General features: G+C 40.3%; 1 protein-coding gene across 1 annotated transcript; it reads left to right on the top strand.

Moving 5' to 3' along the window:
* Nucleotides 1-356: 356 nt before the first annotated feature.
* On the top strand, nt 357-8,639 carry LOC139453047 (histidine-rich protein PFHRP-III-like). The gene is made up of 4 exons (XM_071234670.1): nt 357-453; nt 3,664-3,849; nt 4,652-4,721; nt 7,889-8,639. Exons 1-4 carry the CDS (start codon nt 357-359, stop codon nt 8,637-8,639), a joined length of 1,104 nt encoding a protein of 367 aa, XP_071090771.1.
* Nucleotides 8,640-22,258: the final 13,619 nt, after the last annotated feature.

Below are 22,258 nucleotides of genomic sequence, written 5' to 3'. Positions count from 1 at the left end.
ATGTCGAAAGCAATTCCCTATTTTGACTTTGTCGATATGTTCTCGTGTCTTTTTTCAGGTGAACAATTGAATTACCTTTCCATGTGTTTGTGATGGGTGCCACCGGTTGGGCAGGATACGCTAACCTTTTCACAAACACCTAGTTGCAACGTCATTTGATAGTGATCCATAAACACGTGCTCATGATGCAGTCGGAATCGTACAATCGACTGCTTCTGGCAGAGATTTCTTATGACTATTGAGAGGGTTTTCACGTTTTTATTTATTATCAGAGCTCACTCACAATGCTCGGGAATGATTTTGATGTTGGAACATTTATCCCTTTAGAACCCGACTCGATTGCCAGATGCGCGGTTATGACCAGCGCCACTGAGTCCTCAAAGTGGAGTCGCTACCCATGTACCAGCATAGCCGGAGGAATTGCCTGTGAACGGGAACCCCTATTAAAGACAGGTAATCAAACGCTTCGTTTACTAAGGGCGGTCGGGTAGCCCAGTGGTTAAAGCGTTCGATCGTAACGCCGAAGACCAGGGTTCGATTCCCGACATGGGTACAATGTGTGAAGCCCATTTCTGGTGTCTCCCGCCGTGATATTGCTGGAATATTGCTAAAAGCGGCGTAAAACCCCACTCACTCATTCCAGTTACCTCCATCACCACCAATATCAATATATCATGTTATTGTAATATATTATATATAAGTGTTTGTGCATATATGTATATATTTGCGTTTATGGAGGTAAAACCCTGATGTAGCAAATGTACACAAAGTGTTCACTTTTTTACTTTTAAACTCTGTCAACGCAGAAAAAAAGTCAATTCTTATACATAAATATTTCAGCAAGAACAACTTCACAGAGTTTTTATTTAACCAAAAACACTTCAACTGTTATCGTTCAACTTTCGTTCAGCGCAATAGTCTAAATCCCCGTCCCCGTCCCCGTCCCCGTCCCCTCTATTATCAGCCAATTAGAAAACAGTAGTTTGTTACGGGGCGTGGACCAATTCTTTTTGTGTTTTGGAAATATAAACGGAAATGAAATTGTCTAGGAATAACCTGCAGTTTATTTATTAGTAATAGAATTATCTATCAGGATTATTGATTGTATTTGTCGGATACGTGATTGATTAGGGTAAGTTGAGGTGAAATGTAGTTTTAACGTCTTCGACAACGAAGTTGCAACACCTGTGTGTGTGTGTGTGTGTGCGTGTGTGCGTGTGTGCGTGCGTGCGTGCGTGCGTGCGTGCGTGCGTGCGTGCGTGCGTGCGTGCGTGCGTGCGTGCGTGTGTTAGCCCACTGCACTGTAATGCCATTCCAAAGTTGGATACCTGACGCAGACACAGGATACTGACTCCAAGCTGTCCAACCCTTGTTTTAGCCCCTCAAAGCCGACTGCCAAGCTGGCCTAGGGTAACAGGCCTTTAATAATCTTTGCGTATGACGGGTTAAGGGGCTCGAAGCCCCGAACTCTCTATCCACTAGACCAGGAGAGGGTCGGTTGAGACTGAAGTTGGCAGTAAATGATTGTCTTAAGACTAAAGAAATACTAAAATATAACTTACCTAAAAAGTCTAAATTTCAAATTAATTTTCAGTCCAGCAATGTAGCTGTTCTTCGCACAAATTCAACTGTCTGTTTGTGTTCAATCCCTAGTATTCATTACATCAGTTTGTAAACGACAGAAAAAGTGTGACTTTCTTTTTCACCCAATATGGTTTATAACTGCAACAACCTTCCCTGGTCTGTCTTGACAAGTGTTTGGCTGTCTACACAGTTTGAATAATGATGAATCAGACTGTGTATGGAAAATAATCGATTCGCTATCGGTAAGCTGGGAGTGATCACGGCGCAAACCAGTAAGGAATAACGAGTAACGAATTACAAATGGAGAGAATTCCAAACGTTCTTTGAATGGCTGTATACTGTATATCTTGAAATTAACCCGAGCGTGATTTAAATGCTAAAAAGAAGACAAAGACATACTGCTGAATATCGTTGACTCTGTACATCATGTCTTCTCTATGAACAAAAGATTTGTCTAAATATGCACTCTTTATATATATATCTCGCTAACAACTGTTTACCTTTGATTTTCCACACATAACTGAGGTCTATACTACTGTATAATTATACTACTGCTGCTTGTTTGAATTTTGTTGGGGAGAGATATTTAGATAGGCTCTGCCTGTTTATCAATCCCCTTTCATTGTACCAACTGGAAATAAATATTGTTTAAAAAAAGGCGAGTGCTCTTTGCTCGCATTATTAAACATCGCATTTATATCAACAATACGACGTTTTGGATAGCAGAAATACCAACTTAGACATACGCTGAAAAAATAACTACCATGTATTCCTCATATCTGTTCATTGAGCAGGGGGCGGGCGGGTAGCCTAGTGGTTAAAGTGTTCGCTCGTCACTCCGAAGACCCGGGTTCGATTCCCGACATGGGTACATTGTGTGAAGCCCATTTCTGGTGTCCCCCGCCGTGATATTGCTGGAATATTGCTAAAAGCGGCGTAAAGCCATACTCATTCACTCATTGAGCAGTACATAATCAATATCATTCAAACACTAATTACATCCTGTGAATTGTAACTGCTTGGGTCAAGAGAAGAGTTCTACTCACTTATTTCATCACCGATCACATCTGCAAGTCCAGACAGACGCCACCCACGCAACACGGTGTCTTTAAATTTGTTCTTTGCGACTGCCTCAAAGGCCAACACGAGCCAGCGTATTGTTTTAGCGGAAGTACCCTACTCAGCGCAAATAAGCGGTGCTATTTGGTGTGTGATTGGATTAGTGTAACGTTGGATTGAGGTGGGGATTCTCCTGTAAACTTCAGGACGTTTTCTTTTGATATAAATCCACTGATGCTGTTGGTCAGTATCATAGATCTTTTTTTTAAACTTTTAGTTATACTCTTTACCTTTTTTTGACATGATACTAAATACGCATTTAGATTCCTGGAATATACTCCTGTATCTTAAATATCTAACATAGCTGAGTTATACTTGGTTTATTCCCGAATAAAATCAAACATAATAGGAGAACAGCTTCTTGGTACACTGTTGTCATGGGTTTGGTACTGTTTAGTTTATTTAACGTGAATGTAGCCAAAGGTTTGTTTGTTGTTGTTTAACGTCGCACTCAACAATATTCTAGCCATCTGATGGCGATGTGTAAACCATCAGACAATTCAATGACTATCGACCTACGCAATTTGGACGCCATGACATGCATCGGCCAAGTCAGCTGGCCTGACCTCCCTATCCCGTTAGTCGCCTTTCTGAAGTCTTCACGGGGTAGCAACAGAAGAGAGGATCACTCTCATGATTCACACATTATTAAAAAAACCACACAAACGTAATTAGAGATGGAGGGATGGAGTTATTAATTTGAGCATTATGTTATCAATGTTATACGGTGTGTATGTTACAAGAAGGGATGTAAAGATGTCATTTGTGATCAGGCAAATTTAGCTCGAGATGAACATAAATATTTTTAGTTCATGCTCCTGCGATGTCTCCGTGAAACAAAGGCTTAGTTGTTAGGTACCTCCGGGATCGGCATATACAGTTTTATAAGACGAAAATATTGTGTAATTATGAAGGCGTATGTATACCATAATTTCTTAATGTTCTATTCAATTTTTGTAGATGAGGTCAACATTGCTCTCGGCGCAGAGATCAATATGATAATCGCCCTGGACGGTAACCTGGCGTTGGATGGAATCCAAAAGCTTGACATCTCCTTCTGCACTGTTGGCTCTTTTCTCGACAACTTTTGGCTAGTGATCAACCTGCGAAACATTTACAGCATTCAACAAATCGGCATAATCGCAAGTAAGTTCTGATTTATTAGCAAAATGCAAGGACGGTCATTTATCAGTACCACCATCTGGGTATTCGTGTGGGGAACAATAATGTTATTTGGTAAATTAATTCACACATGATTACATCTAGTCTGTATCCGTAGCCATGCAATCTGGACATCTCTGTGTTCAAACCTATTCTTTACATGCAGTGGAAAATTAGTAAAAGAAACTGAAATTCAAAATTTTCAGTTTCTCATATTAAAATAAAGTAATATCCAAATTTTATGATCACATTGCAGTGTTTTACATGCTTATGTATAGGATAATATTTATGTTAAACACGATTATAATGTTTTCTCAAAAACAAAACAAAACGGTTCTGAAAATCCCACCACAATGTCTGAGGCGCATATTACAATGGCTTACTATGGGCTTATTCATTACAAGGCAAATTAAGCACCGTTAGCTCACTGGCCTAAGAAATAGCGACTCGGTGTCCCGATTGTGGGTTCGAATCCCTGATTCACCCTGATTATGAACCTGAATTTTTCTGTTATTGTAAACTTGTGAAGGTCTACTTTAATTTTGACTTATCTCCAAAATTAAGTTAAAACTCCGTTATATTATTGATACATTACACAGCGGCTTTAAACCAAAATCACAAACCAAATAACTTATTCTTATTGCTAGAATATCCCGTGGCGAACACTGAAGTGCATATCAGTAGCACCTGTTCTGACACAGACGCGTGCTGGTCCCGCTGCACGCAAGTCGCCACTAAGAAAGGAACACAATGGATACCCACATGCGATGCTGGCTACAGTAACGAGGCAATGTACATCCAACTAAAATTTCCAAGTTCCCAAACCATAAGTATCTGCGAAATCATCGTCCTGGGAGGTGAGTGTAAATGGGCATTCGAACTTGCAAGAGCCATTAAATATTAAATGTTTTAATTTTCATTTCAAGTAGACCACATCAGTGAGGAGAGGTGAAATTGAGTTTAAAGTTGCGTCCACGATTATTGGACTTATATAGCGACGTGCATGCACGTGTGTACGTGTGTGTTTGTGTGTGTGTGGCTGCTTGTACCAGTCCGGATTGATGCCGATTTATAGTGCTAGCTCACTGAGATACCTGTGTTATACTGACACAGTATTAAGTTACTTTGTCAACATCCTTAAGAGCCAACTGGGACAAAAACAGTACTCGGATAGACGGAGATGTTTGGTTGGTCAAGGGAGAGGGTCGTATGTTAATGTATGTTTTTTTATCACATCAACACAACCTGTATGCTATCCTGCCGGAATCTGACACTTAAACATTTGTATGTCCTTGTTGTCATATCTCTCCTAAATACATTTATATTACAATGTTCGCAAATTCTTGTTTCTCGTGGAACATTTCCACATTCACTAAATTTTATGTAATGTACATCTGTAATGTGCTAATACAGACTGAAAGAGTTCCATTTAGTAAATGTTATTCATTATTATCGGTGATTTCCTACTAAATATAAAACGTCAGCGCTAGAGAACAGCAAGTCTCGATTTTCCCACATAGCAAATTCAATTGAGAGTTAGGAGGCAAAATAGCAGTGAAAATTTTACGAATGGATGGGTGATGACACCAGTTCTTTGCGAAAAGGCTAAGCACGTCCTGCCCTATATTTAGCACCCACCTCTTGAACAATTGGCATAAAAAAGTGACCCGTGAAAATCCGGGGTAGAATAGGTCTTCAGCAACCCATGCTTGCCGTAAAAAGCGATTATGCTTGTCGTAAGAGGCGACTAACGGAATCGGGTGGTCAGGCTCGGTGACTCTGTTGATGCATGTCATCGTATCACAATTGCGTGGATCGATGCTCATGATGCCAATCGCTGGATTACCTGGTCCGGACTCAATTATTTACAGACCGCCGTCAAAAAGCTGGAATATTGTTGGATGTAGCGTTTAACAACAATCAAACAAAAACAAAACAATCAAAAAGCGTAAAAGAGAATGTTTTTTGCTGCCTGACACAGCACAGCAGTAATCCTGCCATATGACAGCGGCATATGAACAAACCATGCGACCAAATGATGACTCAGAAATCCAATCAGGCGATAGCATGATAGCGATTGCCGATCTTGTTGAAACTAAAACCTATATATTTATTTTGAATTACGCCTATTCTGTGCAAGTACAGATTCTGCTGCTCATTAGTAAAGAAAAACGTTTAAGAAATATGTTCCTTTTATAAAATAACAATCAGTCTATTAGATTGGGATAAAACATGTACCTTCCTTGTAAATCTTTTAGCATTTGTTTAATAGACTTAATAATAATTTATGTTCTCCAGATGTGGCACTATCCGTACATTTTCATTTCCACGTTTAAACGAAACATTTCTTACCTTCGTAATCATTTCCATTTGCATAGTGACACCAGTTGAGTAGGGAATCTTATGAAAGCATGAAAACGATTCTTATGCAATACCTAATGGTTTTAGCACAGCAATGTTTATTAATACAAAGGAGTTGTACCACATCCACGAATACCATTGTACTTGGTGTGTTGACCTTGACTCCTACCAATGTTTGCTAGTATACATATGAACTTGTCAAAAGCATCTAATACATGATTAATATACTTCTGTTCCATATGACAGAAGTGAATTGATCTTAGTTTAAGATATCTTCAATTGTTTTCATAAAGTTTTCATTCCCAAGGTCCTTTTAATTTCTGAAAATTCCAGTTAAAATCTTGTAGTAGTATTGGTATGTGCTAACCATTTTTATTTCTGTCAGGTTCTAATGTGAATTGACAATGTCTTCGAAGTTTTTCTTTAAAACATATTTATCTGCTTTTGCATTATTAACCCTCATTACTGAAAAGATCATATTGTTTTCAAATTCAAACTTCAGTTAAACTTTATAGTGAGTAGATGAGTTGGGTTTAACGCTGCTTTTAACAGTATTCCAGTTATAACACGGCGTGTCAGCTTAATGTAGGAGGAAAGCCCGAAGTGATGCAGGTCTCAGGCGTTTACCACTTCAGTGAATGACTGGCTTGTCTGGTCCAGGCTGAAGTACCGACTGATAGCCGTCTTGCAGCTAGAATATTGCTGCGTGCGGCGTAAAACTAAAAACAACAACAGCGATTATATCATAAGCATGTGTTGATGAATCACGGTCAGATAGCGATGATACCAGGTGTTTGCGAAAGGGCGACCGTATCCTGCCCCACCGGTGGCACCCGCCCCAAACACATGCAAATGCAAGTCAATTTTTTTATCTGAAGATTAAAAACTGCGGGCACATATGAATGAGTGAGTGAGTGAGTTGGGTTTAACGTCGCTTTTAACAGTATTCCAGTTATATCGCGGCGTGTCAGCTTAATGTGGGAGGAAAACCCGAAGTGATGCAGGTCTCAGACGTATACCACATCGGTGAAACTATTAATTTTTCTTGACGTGTAACACGTACTTTCCTTTTATCACCGGGGATTAGTAGTAATGGCTACCTTTGACATATTATAATAAGTGCGAAGATACTATATTATCCTCTTCATGTAACCTGCCATGACATCCACAATAGCTTGATCACATTTGCTTTGTGTTTGTTGGCCAGAGTATGTTGGCGCAAGATATGCTCCTCTTTTGGCAAACACTTAGTCACTACCAGTTGAAAGTTATTCATAAACACATGCTTATGATGTGGTCGGAATCGGACAATGGACTCTGCTATTTCTTACGATTATGGAAAGGGTTATGTAGCTTGTGTGTACGTGCAAAGTACAGCCGTATTCTACGTCAACATCTTCTTAGACATGATGCCTGAAGTTCCATGTCATTGAAAATCCATGTAATCAGAACTTTATGATTGCATGTCATACCGGTATAATTGTTTTCAAGGAAATCCTTCAATCTATGCACATTATATGTTACATCTCCATATGCCTTTATGACAGGACGAATCGCTCATCATGATTATGTACTCAACTGATCATGGCTTAACTTCGTATTGCTAAGTTATTGTGCTGCATCGTGTCAATGTTCCACATTTCATGAATCTTTTTCACATCAGTTCCAGCGAGTGTCACAACCAAATCTTCCACAACTACAACGACAACCACAACTTCCACAACCACGACCATCACAACGCCCACAACTACAACAACCACAACTACAACAACCACAACCACGCCCACCACAACGCCCTCAACCACGCCCACCACAACGTCTATCACAACGCCCCCAACAACGCCCACCACAATGCCCACAACCACGCCCACAACTACAACGACAACCGCAACCACGCCCACCACAACGCCTATCACAACGCCCACCACAACGCCCTCAACAACGCCGTCAACGCCCCCAACAACGCCCACCACAACGCCCACAACAACGCCAACAACTACAACCACAAGCCCTACCACAACCACGCCCATCACAACGCCTATCACAACGCCCACCACAACGCCCTCAACAACGCCGCCAACGCCCCCAACAACGCCCACCACAACGCCCACAACCACGCCAACAACTACAACCACAAGCCCTACCACAACCACGCCCATCACAACGCCTATCACAACGCCCACCACAACGCCCTCAACAACGCCGACAACGCACCCAACAACGCCCACCACAACGTCCACAACCACGTCCATCATAACGCCTACCACAACTACAACGCCCGCCATGACATCCACAGGCACAGCGCCCACCACAACCACAACCACAACGCCATCAACAACCACAACGACATCCACAACATCCACAACCAAAGCGCCCACCACAACCGCGACCCCAATCACAAACACAGCGCCTAGCACATCCACACCCACAAACACATTTTCAACGCATACCGCAACCGCAATTACAACAACAACTTCAACGCCTACCACAGCCACAACCACACCTGCAGCGTTTACCTCCATGTCGGTCACGTCACCTTCGACGATACTGTCATCAACGTCGACCGGTTCATCGACATCTCTTGCTGCCGTTACAACCGATGCTGTCACAACACCTCATCCAGATGGACAGGTTCTTGCTTGGGATAGCTATGGAAGAGCAATACGACAGAAGTGCACGTGTCGATGTAGACCCGCGGCAGTTCCAACGGTGCAAGAAGAGGCTGTTCAAAGAGGAGAAGAACTGCAAGATGATCTAGCAGTTGAAACAGAACTCTTGACGACAGAAATTGCTAAGAGGGTCAGTAAACAGGACGACAGAAAGTCCTCAAATGTCATTGGGATGTCAGGGATTGTAATGTTAGTACTTCCCTTTGTCTTCATTGTTGTCCCAGACCTGCTGACATTCTTGAAGTGGTTGTGTAGATGTCGATGATGTGTTTGTGACGGGTGCCACCGATGGGACAGGATACGCTCGCCTTTTCGTGAACAGCTAGTATCATCACTATGTGATATTGATTTCCAAACACATGTTTATGATAAAGTCCGATAAATGCATTCTCGGTTAGCATGTCATGGGCGGAAACAGAGAGGGTGTGTGGTGTGTCGGGGGTGTGTGCACACACCCCTTTTAATTCGAAAAAAATCTTTATTTCTGTATAAATTACCACCAAAGACAATAAATAGATCTTAATTGTGCACCCCCACTTTTCACAAAAGCTGTATCCGCCCATGCATGTGATTATGGAAAGGGTTTTGCCGCTTTATTGTGCATGTACAGCAGTCGCGTTGGTCAAACGAGATGTTATATCACTGTTTCGTAAGTAGACATACAGCAAGATGTATCATTCCTTTTGTAATCAATAGCTTGATAGAAAAGGAACACATTTTTATTAGAATGTCAAACAAATATGGTTTAAAAAAAATATGTTAATATGGAGATGAGCTGAAGTGAAATGGGGTTTACCATCGCGTCCAAGATTATTGCACTTATATAGCGACGTGCATGTACGTGTGTGTGTTTGTGTGGCTGCTTGTACTAGTCCGGACTGATGCCGATTTCTAGTGCTAGCCCACTTAGATACCATGCCGCAGTTTAACATGACACCCCACTCAGACACAGTATACTGACTCCGAGTCGACCAGTCCTTGTTTTAGTCCCTTAATGCCGAGTGCCAGACAGGGTAACAACAAGTTGCCATCTTTTAACGTCTTTTGGTATGACGCGGCCGGGGATCGAACCCCGGACCTTCCGCTCCCCGGGTGGACGCTCTACCACTATACCACGGAGGCGGTCTGTTAATATGGACTCACCGTGGTGTGCTTATTATAAATTCTCAAATAGACCCGTTCAAAGAGTGACTTAAATGATGATTTCACTGTCGAAAAAATAATTTGCATTTTTTGTTTATATGGCTTGAAAGATTAATTACGCAACAGTGACACTTTTTTAAGATAGTGCCTGATCCAATTTATATTTGCTCTTATTCAGGCAACACAGACTATCAGATCTCAGTAATTTTTTTAAACTTAGTGAAGAGTTAACCAGTGAAGAGTATTGAAGGCACACCTATTCCTGAAGCATGTGACTTGCAATATAATATTTATTTTGCATTTATATAATATTTGTGTTTACATAATAAGAGTGTTAATTCATTTGTACTGCTATTTAGAATTTGGCAAATTGAAAAGTGAGCTAGAGTTTAAACACGCCTTACACATGTGTCTGGATTTGTTTTAACACATGCCCGATTTGTTTTGTTTTGATATTTTAAGAAAACACTTTACCCAAGCTCTCTCGATAATGATCATTTTGGTGAAAAGCTTGGATCACAGACTTGCTTATCATTAGGTTTCAAATATAGCTTTTTTCACGCCTTTTTCCAACGTGACCATTTTACCCAATTAATATTCTCAGTAATGATTACACCTAAAAAAAATAATTCATAGCAATTCGTATCAAATATTTGAAATTTTGAAACTTTGTATGACCGAAAAGAACATACATGTACCGTTCCGTGTCTTCTAAAGGGAAATATCAATTTGAATACTTTTTCATACAGGTACTTACATGTTTGCTTAACATGCATTACTCCTTTGCATGGAAATGTATATACACATCATGATATTTCCCTATGAAACGTGTACAATATGATATTTCAATCCTTAACCAAGACTTATTGTGTATTTCACATGTTGTACATGCGACGCACTTGTTGTAGATAGATCCTGAATGAGTGAGTCCGTTTGGCTTAACGCCGCTTTTAAAAGTATTCCAGTTATATCGCGGCGTGTCAGCTTAATGTTGGAGGAAAGTGATGCAGGTCTCAGACGTTTACCACTTCAGTGAAACCTACGGGCACGGGTATGGCGCTGACAAACCTAGCAACATAATCGGGGCGAACCGGGATTCGAACCCACAATCATAGCTTTCTGGCTGCCCAAGGGACGCAACTCTGCACAGCGAATCGCGGCGCCTTTGACGACTGGGCCACCCGTGCCCCCAGATCCTGAATGTAATCACAGGTGTATCACCTTGACCTGGACGTGTATGCGTCGTGTAACAGTTGCGCTAAGAGACACATTACATTAAAAAAAATGAACATTATAGGCATCTATAGTACCATCAACTACAAACACATCATGTATGTATGTATCAAATCCATGTATGGTTAGCACTCATAATTAATCTGGAGATCATACACCAAAGCAATAATCACTATATATGGCGTCATGCATGTAAACTTTATCTCCTTAGTTGGAATATTTGTGTATACATATACATTTAAAGTACACACTGATAATAAAGATAATTTGGATGTATCAAAGCTTAAACCTCCTTGGAAATAAAGCACGTTGAATTTTACTTTGTAGTTATTTTTACCTGTATTATTGCATATAGTAACTGCCACTTGAAACACGTTTAAATGTTGAAATTAGACAAGATCAAATGTATTCATACCATTTGTCATTCTGGTGTGGGGAGCTGGGACCTTTTGGAATTTTATTTTATGTGTTCGTAAATGCTTGGAAAATTTATTTGTTTATTCTGAAGTCTATTTTGTTTATTCGTGTCAGTCGTTCACTAGACGTGATGCATGTTCCATCAAAACTTCAAAACGTCACAGCCATTCATCCCAACCACCAACATTTTCACAAAATATATAGCTGTAATATCTCGATATTCGAGTTGGATCATCAAGTTTTGAAAAGCTCTCCGAGATTTTGGAGAATAGGTCAAATGTTATGGTCTGTCGTACGGGGCATGCCTGTACATATCCCAGACGTTAAAATCTGCAAATCGAAGGAGAGAATCAACTTCGTCTACAGGCGCAGTAGAGTCTGACACGAATTCGGGTAACGCAATGACGACAAGACACGAACAGGCATGAGCACAAGTAATATTGACCGTCTAACATTAAATCCAGTCTGCTCCCCTCACCCAGTACAATCACTTTTCATCCCTAATCAAGACAGTGCGCAGTCTGGAATCCCGACCCCCTACCTTCATACAGTCTAACCCAGAAACATCGACAGCCATAATAGGCAAATTAAAATTAATCTGAGGTTAGATTCACCTGATGAGGTCAGATACACTTTGGGTTATTGTCAACCATTTAAACAAACAGACTTAGTCTCGAACTCGAAGTTCAAGAAATAGATGATGTGAGGTGAAATGGGGTTTAACGGTGGACAGAAATAGATGAACTAAACGTTTTATGAGTGCAAGTCTTAAATTAGACGATTGACAAGGCCGAACTAGAATAGGACAAGCAAGCGACAAAGGAGCAACAGAAACAGCTGCATTGAGTGAGTGTGTACGGTTGTACGCGAATATTCCACCAATATCATAGCGAGGACACTTCAAACGTTGAATCAATGAGGGGCATCCAACCCGGGCCCGAGCGAACGCTTGAACCACAAAGCTACCCCACCGCCCAGCTGCATGGAAGGGGGATAACTTGGCCCTTAGAGAATAAATCAGATGCAAAGCTATCCGGAATTATGTGATGATTCCCTGATAGTCATGACACAGAAAGTGAAACTTACATCGGAATAATGCGAGAACGTACTCAAGAACTATAACAGGGAACACCTACATCTGGTGAGTGACGTGACATATAAAAGAACAGGTGGCCCAGTCGTCTAAGGCGCCGCGATTCGCTGTGCAGAGTTGCGTCCCTTGGGCACGCCAGAAACCTATGATTGTTGGTTCGAATCCCGATTCGCCCCGATTATGTTTCTAGGTTTGTGAGCATCATACCCGTGCTCGTGGGTTTCACCGAACTGGTGTACGTCTGGGACCTGCATCACTTCGGACTGTCCTCCCACATTAAGCTGACACGCCGTGATATAACTGTAATACTGTTAAAAGGGGCGTTAAACCCAACTCACTCACTCACTCATTCATATGTGCATATAAAAGATTGTACCACATCTGAGGGACCTGACCAGCCCAGAAAGAAATTCAACCTCGGCCAATCATTGCAAAGTTCGTATATACACAAGGACCAGATACAGTGAAAGGAACAGGATAACTACTCACGAGAAATATATTGAGCACATAGAACAGTTTCAGAAGGCCAGAACCGGCGTATGATGCATTGATGCCTTTGCTACGAAATGCCCGACAACAACAAAACAAGCCTATTTATATGATTAGTCGTTGACTAACTCTAACGTCTTTTGGTATGACGCGGTCATGGGATCGAATCACTGACCTTACACTCTCCAGGCAGACGCCCCATATACTAGAGCATGCAGGCGGTAGGTATGTTAATTACCAGATATCATCGCCAGCAATAAGATAATGGTATGGTGCTGCTTCAGAATAATAAAAGCAGTTCAATATAGAAATATTTTAACTTCAGTCGACCATATGTAATTTGTTCTGCTTTGGTTAATCTGATACATACATGGTGTTTACTCTTAGTTGTCATAAACACTGGCAAAATGTAAATTTATAGTATACGCAATTCACAATTGAACAAATTACTGTTTAATTATTTATTTAGTTAGTTAGTTTTTTATATGGGGCTACTTATTTACCCAAGTGACCAAGCTCTGGACGGGGATGCCCGTGAATATGCCGGATATTGCTACTTTCCGATAGTTCGTAGTTGTAATAAATTTCAGTTCCCATGAGGTCAGAGACCTATATGATAACGGGTTCGAATCATTATGTTTCTAGGTTCGTCAGCACCGCACCAGTGCTTGTGGGTTTTACCAAAGGGATAAACGTCTAGGACCTGATCACTTCGGACTTTCCTCCCACATTAAGTTGACAGGCCGTGATAACACCCAAAGCTGTGTTAAAACCAAATACTGATTCACTTCAGTGAGGTCAGTAGTGAGCGGGAATACTGATGCAACTGCGACCTTGATCCCTACTCTCATGTCAAGGTCAAGGTCGTGTGTAAGTAATTCATGTAAACATAGCTGATTTAAACCTCTCGTGTAGGAGTGAATGCATATATGCTTTGTATTTAATGTCAAACCTAATTTGTAAAAAAAACCGTCTCGAGTTGATGCATTTATTATCAATACATGTGAGTTTCATTGTCATTTGGTCTTTTACGCCAATGGAACATGTTCGAGGGATAATCGAGACTGATTATTCTCTTGCGTTGACGTTATATATTATTGTTGTGATCTAGTTATCTTACCCCTTATAACATAAAATACAAGTGTTACCCGACAAGAACTAATTGTAATAGCCACAAATCCTTAAATCCTTAAATCCTTAAATAGTCCTGTTTATGGATAATTCTTTATGTAAAGTCCAATAAAATCAATAACACGATAACACAAACAAAGAATCGAAAAAGAAATAATCACAGACTTATTTTATTTGTAAAGAACAACGAAAGGGTGTGCGTGTATTTGGTAGTACAATAATACCGGATACCAAGTACATGTGCGTTACGCAGAATACACAGTTCAACATGCAAAACAACCCAGATAACCACAGTTGACATACATGTAACATTTGACATGTCAAAAGATACACCACACAAGTAATCACGTCACATAAGTTAACCAGGGATGGGGATGAGGAGGAGGCAGGTGCTGAAGATCTGTGTGCGGACTGTGGCGTTCCTTGATACAAATCTTCCCTCATTATTTTCTAGGTTTGTCATAACATGCCCGTGCTGACTTTCGACAAAGTATACAACTAAATAATACTTAAAGACCATCGGGTTCTTTCATATTGTTATAGTTATTGATGTGTCATGGCACGGGAGATTGCCTATGGTAATATGAAAGAATAGGGTGGTCTTTAACTTTATTTAGTAGTATAGTAGACATGCATCACTTAGGCCCTTTATCCGGGATCAAACCAACACGTCGTGATATATATAAAATCCTGTTCAAAATGGCGTATTGTTCAAAAGTATTGCACTTCTATTGCGACGCGCATGCAAAACTCCGAGAGAACCAGTCCTTGTTTTAGCCTCTTTAGTATAATTTCCCAAAGTGTTTGGATATGACACCCTCCGCTCTCCGAGCAGATACACTCTCCACTACACCGCTGAGGCGGTCAATGGACAAATGAAGGAAAGACAGCGAAATAACACCACAAAGGTATATGCAGTAACTACGCAGACAATATTCGCTAACTATCTCTTACATTGAACTTTTCAGTTCGTAATTACTCACACACAACCCCAACATCTTCACTGTGGGCACATTTGTGGCAGCCCCATCCCTTGCGGGTACACTGATGAAGGGACGCCTCGCTCCCAGTACAGCTGATGTCGTCCAGCAGTATCGGATCCAGTCCTCCACCGTAGTATCCGGAACCTCTGTACACTGCGTTTGCTCTATAATACAAAATGAAGATAAAGGATAACATTTAGCCTGATCATTCCACACGACCAACAATTCCAGCATTAATACCAACATTCTGAGTAAGTGGAAAACGAGGTATTAATTTGGTTCACATCTTGTCTAAACAAGTATCGTCAAACATTTTGAAGGGCTAGAACTCTTTTTTCGAAACAGTTTTGGTCACTGCTTCAAAACACGTCATTCTCGTCCTGTGAGAGTATAAACCGATCCAATCAAGTTTTAAGAATCTTTATTTCAGGGCACCCAACATGTCCTTCGAACAATTTAATAAGGTATTTTAGGAGGGTGGGCGGGGAGATTGGTGGTATAGAAACCCGGGGAACTAATATTTTTTTCGGCTTTATCTGGAACAAATTATTTGTATCACAAACATCCCAGTGGTGTTACAATATTTGTTCCTATAAAATATACAAAATCATTACCATAAGCACAGCAATGACAAATTTCAATATAATATAAGTCTATTACGACTCCGACTTTCTCATACTCTTGTTTTTATAACTAATCTCTGCTAAAAGTAAAGTCCACAGGAGATTAATGCTCACGAAGTCAATCACTGGCTGGTCTGGTCCAGGCTGAAGTACCGACTGATAGCCGTCTTGCAGCTAGAATATTGCTGCGTGCGGCGTAAAACTATAAACAACAACATCGATTGTATCATAAGCATGTGTTGATGAATCACGGTCAGATAGCGATGATACCAGGTGTTTGCGAAAGGGCGACCGTATCCTGCCCCACCAGTGGCACCCGCCACAAACACATGCAAATGCAAGTCAATTTGTTCACCAGAACCTTAAAAACTGCGGGCACATATGAATGAGTGAGTGAGTTGGGTTTAACGCCTCATTTAACAGTATTCCAGTTATATCGCGGCGTGTCAGGAATGTGGGAGGAAAACCCGAAGTGATGCAGGTCTCAGACGTATACCACATTGGTGAAACCCACGAGCACGGGTATGGTGCTCAAAACCTAAAACATAATCGGGGCTAATCGGGATTCGAACCAACAATCATAGGTTTCTGGCGCGCCAAAGGGACGCAACTCTGCACAGCGAATCGCGGCACCTTAGACGACTGGGCCACACGTGCCCCCTGCGGGCACATACGATACTGTAACAAATCAATATATGGAATTGCATCCTGACATCATGGTTTTAATGGTTTGGCTCCTACTTTCAGCGCAAAAAAACATTAATTGCCTTGAAGCAGTGACCAAAAATGCAATATTCTGTGTTTAGACAGATCTATATACCTACGCGGGCGATCCAAGTTCTCTACAGACAACTCTAGCGTTGGCATTAGTGAATTTGTCGTCACACACTGTTCCCCATGTTGACTGGTACTTAATTTCAAGACGACCTTGTTGCGGCCCCGGAACAAGTCGAATACTTATCATGATGTCATTTGGTGATGGCTCAAGCGTAGGAACTGTCCGTGTTCCTGGGGATCATAATAATATAGATTAGGTAATAAAATATCTAAAACAAATATTTTACACATAGTATCTATACGTGTGAAAATGAAACAGCCTCGGGCAATATGCGAACAAAGCATAAACCTTATTGAAGAAACATAGATTGTTTACCTTTTTTGAGGAATTTGTCATTTAAAAAAACCCCTGAACAGTTACCCTCTTGAAATTAATAATTTTGAAGACATAGTAATCATATTATTTCTAAATGATCAATATCCGTGAACTGGAGAAAACGACCATTGTGTACCTGGTGTTTGGTATACAAATCCTTTGAAAACATTGCCAGAAGCGCAAAGCGCATTCTCTTTCAACAATGAGCAGCTTTGTGTATGTTCGGCAAAGGAGAAGGCTGTGCAATCCAACGTTTCCATGCACAGTTTACCACATTCAACAGCGTTCCCGGTTTGAGTATGTCGAAGAGGCGTCATAGAAACCTGCTGTACTCGTACAAAACGCATGTTCGTACATTTGATCATGGCAGTCAACGCTTGACCTGCAATCATAGGCGCCAACAACAAGAGGGACCCAAAGAACAATATTTCCGGGTGAAACATTACCCCCTGTGTTAACCTATCACCATCCTACATAAGTGTTATATACCAGGGAAGAACTGGGGGAGATCAACTAACGATCAGTCGTTATCCTTCAACAGAACTAATGATCTGGATATAATTGTTTTACTTGACAGTGACTTCATTTAAAAATTCATTTTGTAAATATAGCTGCAAGTAGTGTTCCAAGCGATGTGTATTCGCATTGGATTATCAATATGTCGATTACCTGACATGTTACAGAAAAAATACATATTTACTTGCACTGAGCCAAAATATCTCTTGTTCTTGTTAAGTTTGAAGTGAAGTTACTGATACTTCCGTTTTGACCGGTACAAAAATCGGTGGAATAATAATAGCGACTTTTGCTATTATGCTGTACCCGTCCCTTGGTATTCTTTTGGTGTTGTTGGACGAAACAAGGAATTCAGGGTATTGACACCCTCGCACGAATAATCCTCTCAGACGCGTGGATCCCACCACCCTCGCCCTTCACTCAATCGCTAATATTTACCAGTTATAACGGGAGGGCGTGGTTTGATAAACGTGGAGGCTCTTCGTGACATTGTATTGTGCGCTTTTGTACACATTTATTTGTCTTATGATCCTTTTGTGAAGCATGTCCAAACCCTTAATGTAAACAAGTCATATCACAGTTTACTTAAACGAAGCCAGGATTTGGGACATAATCTCAATGTCAATGTTGATTTTGTATTGCTGGACGGAACAGAAAGCAAGCTAATTGCCATACCATTTCGGCCCAGTCTCAGTTTTTAAAGGAGAGGCTATCTGAACGACCACTGCATCGAGTTTTTGTGCAAGGTTGAGTTTTCTGTTTGCTGCCCAGGACCAGACACTTCCCACTAGAACCTAGTCTGTCTTACAGACCCTGATACAAATATATATCAAATACAGCCCATGCAAGTCTATAATGTTTGGCAAGTCTAGATCACTGCAGGAAAATGAAGAGAGTCACTGGGCTCCTTTTTACAATATTTTTATTAAGATAACTGAACTACATGTTAGTCTAACTAGATCCGTCAACATGTAAATATGAAATATGGATTATGTAATGAATTAAATGAGACTGTCCAACACAATGTCAGTGGATGCCCAGCTATGGCACAAACACAGTATCTTAAGCGATGTGATGGAGTGGCTCGATCCTTTTATTACCGTCTTCGCCATGCTTGTGGTTTTGACGCTGAGGTCCAGAATACGACCCAGAATATGTAGAGGGCAATTGGAATAGGCCCGTAAACAGCCTCAGACATATCCAGACCAACAAACTTGATCTTGTCCATTTTGATAAATCCAACGAAATTATCTATGTTATTGAATTTTCTGGCCCTTTGACACTAATGTGATTGACAAGATTTAGGAAAAGCATTGCAAATATGCGGACCTCGCTTGTCTCGAAATGTCACACGTGCATCCCGAGTACCAAGTTGTCCGACTCTCCATTGTTCTTGGTACCTTAGGTTTGGTACCTCCCAATCTGTTGACTGACATTTGGAGAGTACCCGGGTTTTTTACTGCCAGGAATATAGCCCTTCTGACAATCTGGAAAATGTACAGTACGAGTCATAATTATTCAGAATTGAAAAATCTTTAAAATTGTAAATATGAAAATTTCATCCCAAAAAATAAAACATATTTTAAGTGAGCACAAACCTTCTTTAATCACATCACAGTAACATCAATATTTTATCAGACCACCATTTGCTTCCAAACACAGTTTTATACGATTGGGCATACTTCCTATGAGAGAGGTTAGAGTCTTGTGGGTGAGAGAGTCCCAATATCGCACCACCTCGCTCTTCATGTCATCAATTTTGTCAATCCCTTTTGGTTCACCGACTCCTTCATGAGTCCCCACACATTTTATATAGGATTTAAGTCCGGGCTGTAGCTAGGCCAGTCCAAAACGGTCACATTGTTGTCCTCAAACCACTGCCGCGCATGTCTTGCGGTGTGTTTGGGGTCATTATCCTGTTGCAAAATCCGAGTATTTCCATAAAAAAAACATCTGCATTTGGGATCAGGTGAGCTTCCAAAATGTCTGTATACCTTTCACTGGTTAAATTACCCTCAAAAACACACATAGGCGTCGTTCTAAGTGAAGATATCCCTCCCCAAACATGACACTTCGGACTGTACTTTGGTCTCTGGTACAATGGAACGGAATGACATTTTGTCCACATTTTAACATTGTTAGGATACACCCATACAGAGCTCTCATCTGTGAAAATAACACTGTTCCAGTCAAAGTTTTCATGCGCCAAACATCACTCTACACGTCTATCCTTGTGTTTTGTTTCAAGAGTGGAGAGGCAATTCCTTTCTTTTTTTCCCATCCAAGTTCAATCAAATTTCTTCTTACTGTAGATTTGGATACATTTACTGTCCCTCTATTTACCATTTCATGTTTGATATGTGAAATACTCACCCTCGTGTTTTTAGAAGCCAAAATACCCAGTCTAACACGATCACCAAACACCAGTTTTCGAGGTCTCCCCGCTCCTTTTCTGTGCTCAATTCCTGAACCATTCTCAATATTCTTCTTAACTCTATACACTGTAGAAAGAGGAGTATCTGTGCTCTTTGCTAACATAGCAGCATCAGTGATGCCTTCATCATGGAGCTGTAGAATCAACCTTCTTTTCTCCTCTGCACTCATTTCTAACATATATCAGAAAAAGTCGTCTGCTCCATAGTCAAGGGAGATAACTCTAATTTGCAACTTCTAAAATTGAAGAAAAGTTGCTTGCCATTGACCATACCTTAATTTTAACCACTTGTCAATATTGATATTTTATGTATGCTTCCTTGAATATGTCATTAAAATTCCCAATAATTTTGAACCAAACTATAGAAGGCTGTAGTGTTGTGGAGTCTTCACACTCTCCAAAATGTTCTCGGATAGTTCGAGGGGGCAAGGGCCCTTAGCTGATGATGAGCCTTACCAGCCTGACTGTGCCAGGGTCACATGTGCCAAACCCTCTTTCTGGCTTCGAGCCTCAATAGTAATAGACGGTACAATTACAATAGGGCATATTTGTTGTCCTGACTTTGAAAAGATGCATTATTTTATATAGAAAGTGTCAAAATCAGAAATGGTGTTTTTACAGACATTAGATTTCTGGCATAGGATGTGTGTCGTCAACACTTATCTTTGTTCTAATACTTTTTATTAAGATTTTTATGTCGTATATGTGTTTATTCATAATACCGAGAGGCCATAGGCCTATAGTACATGCTACATAGTCATAGGTGTATATACATTTAAAAGGTGACACATTTGGAGTATCTGAGCTTCATAGCATGTATAATGTACATTGGAAGCTTTTTCGTTTTTAGTACATTCTCACTCGACATTAATGAAACAAATTTATGTAGACTTCGATAACGGATATAATATTTATCAATGAACTGTTTTCTGAGTTCAGCATACAACGGACAAAGTTGTAGAAAATGGTATTCATTTTCTACAGTGTTTAAATCACAAAACTGACAAATTCTGTGTTCTCTCGCGATCCCCATATATCTTCCTGTCTCGATGAAGAGTTCGTGTGAACCACATCTGAATCTTGCACGTGCAATTCGAGATGTTTTTAGTGTCACATCTAATAAGAATTGCTCTCCAAAGAAGCTGTTTTTTAAGAGGGAATGACTTCATAGTTTCCTTGATACTGATAAGGACAAATTGCCAATTTTGAATGTACATATCGTTCAGGGTCTGAGTGAATGCATCTATGAAATGATCTGGTATATACGTATCCTGTTCTGTCCATATATTACCGTAACCACATGAATAAAGTTTATGCTTAACAGAAGTTAGTCTGTCTTTGTTGATCATAGCGTAATAACATGTTATAACATTTCTTAAGGATATCTTGTTGCCGGCATTTTAACTAATTTTATCCAGTATTTTATAGTCTTTAACTTTGCAAGCATAGCTAATGGGTATCCTCCACATTCTCCATAGACCATTAGATTAGGCGTACTAGGTTTCACACAAATGAATATTTTGCATGCATAAATATGTACTTTTTCTTTATCATTTCTAATCCCCAAACCTCTGCTCCATATAAGAAAATTGGGCTTATATATTAAAGAATGTATTATAGGATATATTTCCAAACACTTGCATATGTTGAAGAATTCCAATTAGGATCTTCTTAGCTTGTACAGCAGCTTGGTAAGCATGCATCTTCCATGGCAATCTATTTGTAAAATATACACCTAAGTACTTATAGAACGATACAACATCTAATGAATGTCCTTCGTAAAACGATTTCTCCCTTCTGGGTTGTGTACCACCATTTTTTTAAACAATAACTTTTGTCTTATTCTTGTTGACAGATAAATTCAGCTGATTAAGTTGCTTTTGTAGTCCAGGTATTGTGTTTGAAAACATTACTATAGCATCGGCAAACACAAGAAGAAATAACTTTATAGTTTCCGGGTGAAGTTGGATGCTAACATTTCTGCAGAATTGTTGAGCTAATTCATTGATAAAGAAGGAGAACAAAAAACGGACTTAAAATGCACCCTTTTTCTTTCAAATGTGTCAGACACAGTACCGTTATTTCGCACACAAATCTTTACATTCTGATACATACAGCACATTAACTTTCCTATTTTACTGCTAAGACC

Source organism: Haliotis cracherodii, unplaced genomic scaffold, assembly GCF_022045235.1.
Source record: "Haliotis cracherodii isolate W230 unplaced genomic scaffold, xgHalCrac1.p SCAF_9, whole genome shotgun sequence".
In the NCBI taxonomy this organism is placed as follows: Eukaryota; Metazoa; Mollusca; class Gastropoda; order Lepetellida; family Haliotidae; genus Haliotis; species Haliotis cracherodii.
This window is presented reverse-complemented; position numbering and strand designations above follow the sequence as displayed.

Coding starts and splice junctions, on each gene's coding strand:
- LOC139453047 (XM_071234670.1), top strand. CDS start 357: ATGACCAGCGCCACTGAGTCCTCAAAGTGGAGTCGCTACCCATGTACC. Junction 454..3,663: donor GGAACCCCTATTAAAGACAG/GTAATCAAACGC, acceptor CAATTTTTGTAG/ATGAGGTCAACATTGCTCTC. Junction 4,722..7,888: donor CGAAATCATCGTCCTGGGAG/GTGAGTGTAAAT, acceptor TTTTCACATCAG/TTCCAGCGAGTGTCACAACC.